This window comes from Haplochromis burtoni, unplaced genomic scaffold, assembly GCF_018398535.1.
Source record: "Haplochromis burtoni strain Fernald_Lab_line unplaced genomic scaffold, NCSU_Asbu1 Contig_1220, whole genome shotgun sequence".
Taxonomy (NCBI): Eukaryota; Metazoa; Chordata; class Actinopteri; order Cichliformes; family Cichlidae; genus Haplochromis; species Haplochromis burtoni.
This window is the reverse complement of record NW_024583581.1, coordinates 22,128-30,653: the sequence shown is the minus strand read 5'-3', so window position 1 is coordinate 30,653 and position 8,526 is coordinate 22,128. Positions and strand designations below refer to the sequence as shown.

At 46.8% G+C, this 8,526-nt stretch overlaps 1 protein-coding gene across 1 annotated transcript; it reads right to left on the bottom strand.

The window, feature by feature from the left end:
- Positions 1-1,081: 1,081 nt before the first annotated feature.
- On the bottom strand, positions 1,082-8,183 carry LOC121813168. Its single transcript, XM_042216730.1, has 2 exons — positions 4,869-8,183; positions 1,082-2,577 (listed from the first exon to the last, which is right to left on the bottom strand). Exons 1-2 carry the CDS (start codon positions 8,181-8,183, stop codon positions 1,780-1,782), a joined length of 4,113 nt encoding a protein of 1,370 aa, XP_042072664.1. The 3' UTR covers positions 1,082-1,779.
- Between the last annotated feature and the right edge of the window lie 343 nt (positions 8,184-8,526).

Below are 8,526 nucleotides of genomic sequence, written 5' to 3'. Positions count from 1 at the left end.
AATAAACAAATTGACAATTTATTGATAATTATTTAAAACACCATATAAAAGCACAATCATAAATATTCAAGTACAAATATGCTTAAAAAGGTATTCAGAGCTGAGGCTTACCAGTGGAGGGGCAGGGATGCCACACACAAACTAAAGAAAGAAAACACACCAAAACACAAGTGCAGCACACTATCACACACTCACACTAATAAACTAAACAAGGCGGGTGTGTACACTCAAGGGATCCCACCACCAAGGCACCCTAGTCTCCTCCACGTCGGCACTCCGCATCTGAATAAAAGAAACAAAGAAAATTTTAATATATTACAACAAACTAATGTGTAGCACCGGGGGATAACCCAACTGCAGGACCACACTGGTGATCTACAGCTAGAAAAAGGGCCTCCCACCAGTGGTGTAACAAAAATCCAAACTACAAATCAAAAGCAATAAAACAACATACAATCTGGATAAAACTCTAAAATCTGGAGCAAACGGAATCGCCGTACTGCTCCAACTTGCCGTCACACAACGACAAGTTAACAGTCAATCAATATGCACGCCAGCTGACTCCGATAACCGGCATGCATATGGCCGTTGTCCACGCCGACGTCCTCTGTAAAAGCTGACAGCAGCAGGGAAAGAAATCTCACAACGGGAACCGACGATAAAAGCACAGCAAGGCAAAACAGCAGCACTTCAGTTCACGTAGCTTGGCGCAAAACTAAGGCCCACACTTCCTGCGAAACATAATAAATAATTACTATAAAAGAGCAATAGAAGGCAGAGAGCGTAACAAAAGTTGATTACGTACCAAGTAAGCCGTGTCATAGAATGTAAGCCGAATAGCTCAGAGGAGGCTTCTATAGCTACGACCAGCCGCGATGGAGACTTTAGAGGCGTAACCCACAAACGATCTCTACCACACCGAGGAAGTCAGGTGACCAAAAAGGAGATCACAGGCAAGCGATGCAGAGACACTCAAATGGCCACTATTTATACCAGCGCCCCCTAATGGGCCAGGCTGAAAGTGGGTTGGTGTTACGTCTGGTTCTTTTTGGTTAAGAAGGAAAAACAAGCTGATTCCGTATGGGTGACAAAAATAGTGATTTTATTACACACTTTGTGCACAAGTGCGGGGAAAACAGTCTCACATCAAGAATCTCCGCTGGGCGGAGGCATCTTCATCCTTTTATTAACATGATGACATCACACAGTCAGAACTTACTGGAAATGATAACAGTTTGGGCCTGGTTCAAAAGTTTACCTAATATGGACATGAACTGCTAGTTTTTAGAGAAAAACAAGTGTGTATTACAGTGTGCATTTTGTGAAAGTATATCTATCAGAATGGTGTCCTCAAACGACCCCCCTATTCTTACTAAGTGTGTGTGTAAACGTGCGTGAGTTATATAAGTACGTGCAAGTTTTCTAAAGGCCTGCGTACGTGCAGAACTTAAGGCAGATAACATCCTAAGCCAGGGTCCAGCAGGACCCACAGGCTTCTGTAAAACAGAACTAGGCCACAGCTTTAAGCAAATCACAAGAATAGTACAGAACAACAGTAGACTAATTAAAGTACTGATAATCTGTATAGATTAATATTCTCATAAATGTAGTTCAAAATTATTGTGTCAACTGGTTCAACAATGGTAAATGATTAATGATTGATACTTCTGCTTATACTGTGATCATAAGTATACAAAAAGTAGAAAATAAACTATCTCCTGTTCACATTCCTCCTCTTTGGCCTTTAGAAAAAAGGCCAACCTTTACCCAGATATTGTGTCACTCCTCCGTCCAGGCGGCTTCTCGCAAAGGCATCATGTGTTCCGGACCAGCTGACTCAGCTGAACCAGAAGCTATGGCCCTGCTCACCAGATTACCCAACACCTGCCTTACCAGAGGAATGAGACAACACCCGATCAGCAACAAACCTAGAAAAACCAAAAGAGAAAACATGGCAGACATAAAAACACCTTTCCATTGCCCAAAAACAGAAGTGAACCAATCTCCCAGCCCCGAACTCACGCCTGAATGCTCATGCATGGTTCTAGATAACGCTTTCAAATTGTCCAGCGCCCGCGTGACCGTACCGTCCGGAGCTGTATTGTTAGGAATGAAGGTGCAACAAAAATCTCCGAACATCGCACACACGCCTCCCTTTTCAGCCAATAACATGTCGAGCGCCATTCGATTTTGGATTCCCATTAGCGACGTCGGACCTAATTGCTCCGCCAGGCCTTCCACCGCGTCCCTGGTAAGATTAGAAAGTCTCAACACATTATAATGAACATAATTAACACGATCAACATTTTTATTTGGAGTTACCCACAAAAACACACTTTCAAACCCGGCCGCTATCTGATCCACTAACTTATACTCATCTGGAACTCCCCTGGGAACTCCTATTGAGTCAATCCAGGTTGGCGAGTCCCGTCTTGGATCATACCTGTGAGCATCCCCAGTAGCTCTCCTCCGTCTGGCCGTAGACACAGCCGCGCCTTGCTGCGGAACTGTCTCTAGCCTACTGCCTATAAGCATCAACGGTGCAGCCAAGCGCACCAAGGCACAAGTACCCACACTCCCCAAGGGAACCTGCACCAAGAGGGTATACTCTCCACAATAATAGTACAACCCCCCCCTTGCCCAGGTACCTATGACTGTGCTTGGGTCACTTACATCATTAGTAGTTCTTCCTATGATTGTCCTCTGACACCAGCTCGGATCAATCCTCCCCAGCCTAAATCTCACTCTATCGGTAGAAAAGTCAAAGCATGTATAATTATCTCGTTTTGGTGTGAATGAACCTGGTTGTGTACGTTTATCAATTGGCGGATATAAACCTGACAAAGTGGTGCAGTTACCTGTGTCCAACGCCTCTCTAGTTAATCTCAGCATGCAATTATAACCCCACTCATCCTCTGGATACAGAGGAGCGGGTTCAGTAAACAAATGAGGTCGAGCGGTAGCACAAGCAACACAATCAACCACTTCCTGCTCTTTAGCATTTTGAGCCACCCAATCTAACCAAAGATTCCTATCTCCGAAACCTGTGGCACGCTCTATCAACTCCTGAGGTTTTAACCTAGTATAATCAGTGGCAACAAACCATTTCTCTTCTGGGTCCTTGTATGTAACTGTCTCTACTGGATCTATTTTCTCCGTACGATTTAATGCCGAATCAGACCCCAAGGGTGTAGACCTGGGATTATATAAATTCACCCGAATTAACCCAAATGGATCTGTCCCTACTTTATCTAGGCCTACTACTAAATAAAACGCACCTCCATCGAATCCAGACTCAGGGAGCTCACTCCACGGTCCTAGGGAAAGAGTAATAGGATTATTTGCAACAGAATAATCTCTCTGAATCGCTATACCTTCCAGGGCCGGTGGCACTTTTGGCTGCCATCCTACTCCTGTCCATGCGACCACATCCTGCCAAGAACACCACTGATCCGTTATATAGGTGTAGATTTCACTATCCCATGCTGGGCCCCACACCGACTTAGGGTAACACATCATTGGATGGTAACAAACCCACACATTATATGATCTCCAGGTATTACCGTCCCCCGAACATTTAAGTACCTCACACAAATCAAATGTAAACGCCGTCGTGGACCCATTAACATACCCAAACTCGACGCCGCCCGTAGCTTTTAGACACCCATCATCCCCACCTGAACCAACCGCCGCACGCTTGACTTTTTTCGACGCTTTGCTCGGTTCGGGCTCTGGAGTGGATAGACCTCTGCGTCTGGGCAATTCACCTGTCTGCCAAAAAACAAAGAGACACGTTATAACACTTATTAACCCCAACACCCCCGTTAATTTCCAATTCTCCCACAATTTCATGTTGGTGCCAGGCTCGTTTTACTTTTACTCTACGATGCGTACTAAGAATATAAAGTTATAAGTATAAACGTATGTGATTAACGTACAAAATTATTAAAATTCCTTTAAACCATCGAATACTTAGACTAGAGCCCTAGCCTATTTAGGAGCCTGAAGTAAATGTATTGATACTTGAGATATGATGCTCCTCTTCTTTCTTCACCTCGACTCAGGTTAGACTACTGAGGAGGACCGTTGCACAGGGGGAGAGGATTATTCTGCCTCTATGTTCCCCCCTGTATTGATTGGGGTGGAGCTTCGCTCCAGCAAGCTCTCGTCTGCGGCTGCACACTGAGACCAATGGAACCAGGTTTCACCTTTCCCTTTCAAACGGACAGCACTGGTGGTTCGGGCAGTGACTTCGAAAGGTCCAGTCCACCTCGGGTCTCTCCACTTTCGCTTAATGACCTTCAGCCAGACCGCCTTGGCATCGGGGATGGACCTATCCTCCGGTTTCACCCCTTCTCCAACCTGTTGTGTGAAACTAGACACAAGAGCTTTTAATTCTTTCCAACATTCAATGTGTTTTCTATTACTTTTTACACATTCCTCCGCTGGAACTGTTGTCCAAGGACCTGGAAACTGTCGTCCTGTCAACAGCTCGTATGGTGTGAAACCTGTAGATTGATTAACACAACATCTTATTATCATCAATGCAATCGGCAGGGCTGCTACCCAATTTAGCCCCGTGTGAGCAGAAATCTTTGCAATTTTATTTTTCAGATTTAAATTCATTCTTTCTACCTTTCCCTGTGCGACTGAGGATGATACACAGTGCCAAATCTATGTTGCAACCCCAGCTTCTGTTCTACTTCTGCCAAATCTTTATTTTTAAAATGAGTCCCATTATCGGATCTAATCCGTTTCGGGAAACCATGGCGGGGGATATAATGATTAATTAGACACTTAATCACACTTTTTGCATCCTCCCTCTTGGTTGGCCATGCCTCAGGCCAGCCCGTCAAAGTATCCACACTTACCAGCAGGTATCGAACTCCTCCTGGGCCTGGGTCAATCATGTCAGTGTAGTCAATGACAATCTCTTCGCCAGGTCTTTCTGGAATGGGAAACTTACCTGCTTCTGGTTTAATCACTGGCTTCGGATTGTGCCTCCCACAAATCAGACACGACCTGGCCTTTTCCTTGATCATATCCTTCAAAAAAGGATGCCACCAATGGCACAGATGTCTTCCCATCTGGGCGACACCTACATGTCCAAGGCCATGTGCTTCAGCAATCTTCTGTTTTGCCAAGTTTGCTGTCAACACTGGTCGACCGTCAGGTCCTCGCCAGAGACCTCCTTCTTCCCAGGCTCCTCGGCTCTTCCAAACACCCTTTTCCTCTGGGGCCGCCTCCTCTTGAGCCTTCCTGGCTTCTTGTAGCATGTTCACGCCTTGTTCTTCCTCAACGGTTATTTGTACCATCTGTCGTGACGCTTTATATCCCGCTGCCTCTTTTGCAGCTCGGTCAGCTTCCTGATTTCCTCTAGCCACCATACCAGTTCCTGAGGAGTGGCCTTTGCATTTTATGATACTCACCTCCTCTGGATCTGCCAAGGCCTGCTCAAGTTCCTCCATTTCCTTCTTGTGGCAGATTGGTGCATTTTCTGCTGTCCTGAATCCTGCTCTTCTCCATTGGGCCAGCTCCACATGAGCTGCTCCAAAGGCATAAGCTGAGTCCGTGTAAATGTTGACTCTTTTTCCTTTTGCAAGTCTCAAAGCTCGACTTAGAGCAATTACTTCTGCTCTTTGGGCTGACTGCTGCCCTTCAAGTCTTCCAGCTTCCTTCACTTCAAATGCAACCCCTTTCCTGCAAACCACCGCGTAGCCTGCTTTTAATCCTTCATCGTCCCTGTAGCAGCATCCATCCGTAAACCAGTCTTCAGCTCCGGTCAGAGGTTCCGCTTTCAGGTCTTCTCTTATCTTCTCGTCCACTTCAGCTCTCTTTGCGCAGTCATGAGGTTCTCCTCCTGACTCCATTAAATCTGCCATGTTAATTCCTTCATGTGTGAAGGTCAAGTTAGGAGCGTCTAACACTTTACACACTCTCTGTTGTGTGAGAGGTGTCATGGTGAAGGCTTGTGAGTTAACATATGCCACCACACTGTGGGTGGTCAACACCTTCAATGGATGGTCCCTCACTATATGTGCTGTCTTTTGTATAATTTTCGACACCGCAATGGCATGCTGAGTGCATCTTGGGTGCCTTGCCTCTAATGGACTTAGCCTGATGCTAACATACATAAGTACATCTCTTCCTCCCCCTTTTTTCTGAAACAACACCCCATTAGCTATCCCATTTGTTTCTGAAACATCAAGATAGAAGGGTTGCTCATAATTGGGGATGGCAAGGTCAGCCGACCGTGACATGTCCTGTTTCAATGCGATAAACGCCGACTCAGCGGCTGATGTCCATGGCAGTTCAGCCTTAAGATTTCTGACACCTGCCGTTTTTACCAAATCCCTCAACAGGGCTGTTTTGCCTGCGTAATTTGGAATGAAATGCCGGCTGTATCCTGTCAACCCCAAGAACGAGAGCAACTCCTTAACTGTACGTGGTTTTGGATGTGTCAAAATCTGATCACGGTGGGTGTTCAACAAACCCACTGATTTGTGAGCAATGACACGGCCCAGAAATGTTACTTCTGGTCGGACCAACTGCAACTTTTCTCTGCTGACCTTGAAACCACACTCAGCAAGTCTTCTCAGTATGGTAAGTGAAGCTGCCGTACACGCCGAAGCAGACGGCGCTGCAATAAGCAAATCATCAACATATTGCACCAGTGTACACCCCTCTGGAAGATGGCATGGCGATAAAGCTTCTTTCAACACTTGGTTGAAAATGCCAGGGGAAAGTGCAAACCCTTGTGGCAATCTTGTGTATCTGTACTGTTGTCCCCCATATGTGAATGAAAAAATGTCCCTCAGAGACTCATGCAATGGGAGACAGAAAAATGCATTCGCTAGATCAATACATGTAAACCACTTCTGGTCTGGTGTTAATGCTGTCAGCGCTGTGTATGGATTTGGGACTGGCACCGTGTCAGTACGTAGAATGGCGTTGATGGCTCTTAAGTCATGTGCCATTCTGTACTTCCCGGTCCCATGCTTCTCTACTGGCAAAATAGGGGTATTCCAGTGGGATTGAGAGGGCTCAAGCACCCCTACATTCCACAGCCCCTCAATGGTTTCTGCAATTCCCTCCTCAGCTTCTCTCTTTTGCCTATACTGTGGTTTCCAAATTGGCGTTTCAGACTTCAGCTGGAATAGAACAGGCGAACACGTTGCCTGGCCCACATCTGTAGGACCTGCTGACCACAAGGTGTCAGGAAGAGTGGCAAGTGCGGCAACTGCATCCGCATGGTCTATTCTTTCTCTCCCATGGATTCTTGAGATTTGTTCATGCTCCAACATCACTGTGTCCTCTGATTGACAAGTGATACGATAAGTTTTACATTTTGGCGAGTACCAAACATCTGGAATCTGAGTAGGCTGCCAACCAGGTTCCCCGAGAGCTCTTCTGACCATTGTTCCCAGCTCCTTCGCCTGATGACTCTCATGGACCGCCAATGTAATGTGAGGGACTGAATCAGGCCCCATTTTGAACCAAGGCCGTTGGTTGTCGGTTAAATTTACTGCTGCAGCGACGCCTTCAGGACCAACATAGATATTTTGAGAACAAACATTCCAGGTCTGACCTTCAAGCTCAGACTGGAACAGGTCCTTATAAATTTCGTCGTCATTCCTATCATAATAGAGGGTGACGTGGTATGGATCTCGGGGGGAAGAGTAGACTGCCAAGGCCATAATCCAAGGTTTCCACAGCTGATACTGTCTCAAGATGCCTTCATCCACCAACCGACCCCAGTAAATATCAGCAGGATTTGCAGTCGTTTGTTCAGAGTCTTTCAGCAAATACTGGTTCTTTGAAAAAGTCCCCAGGCACGGAAACTCTTTTCCTCCTGGAAGTGTTACTGTTAGTCCATCAGCTGAACACATTATAGTGGCCCCCAGTTTGATGAGCAGATCCCTGCCCATCAAGTTCACAGGTACATCGGGAGCCACCACATAGCTGTGCTTCAAAGTCTGTTTTCCCAGCACCGTCAGGGCTGGATTGGTTGTCGGCAGAGTTTTCGGAACCCCAGTAAACCCCACAACGCTGACCACATGGTTGGAAAGTGTGGCACTGCTTGGTTTTTGTTTCAGCGTCGAGTAGGTAGCTCCAGTGTCCACAAGAAAGTTCATTTCGGTTCCTTCGACACTTATTGACAACATTGGGTCTACCGTTCCCATGTTGTCTTGTCTCTGTGGGTCCCGTCAGTACTGCTCCTCCCTGCCCCAATCGGCCAGAGGGTACTGGGCCGCTGGCGCCATGCCTGGGTTTGGAGCTTGATGTCCCCTCGTCTGAACTGTCCTGCCTCGCAGCGGTCTCTGAAACTGGGGTGGTGGTTGATAACTCCTTTCTGCTAGCCCTGGTGTAGGACAATCACGAGCCCAATGTCCTCGTCCTCCACACCTCATGCATACATTCGGGTCCAGCATAGGTCCCCCCAGACCACGGCCCCTTGGTCCACCTCCCCTTTGAGATCCACCTCGTCCCCTCCACGACCTAGTAGCCCCCCAATTCCCCGCGGGT

Excerpts from the sequence above, each read along its gene's own strand:
- LOC121813168 (XM_042216730.1), bottom strand. The coding sequence starts at position 8,183 with ATGGGAACGGTAGACCCAATGTTGTCAATAAGTGTCGAAGGAACCGAA. Across the intron at positions 2,578-4,868 it reads GAGTTCGATACCTGCTGGTA|AGTGTGGGTACTTGTGCCTT; the intron begins AGTGTGGATACT and ends GTTCCCTTGGGG.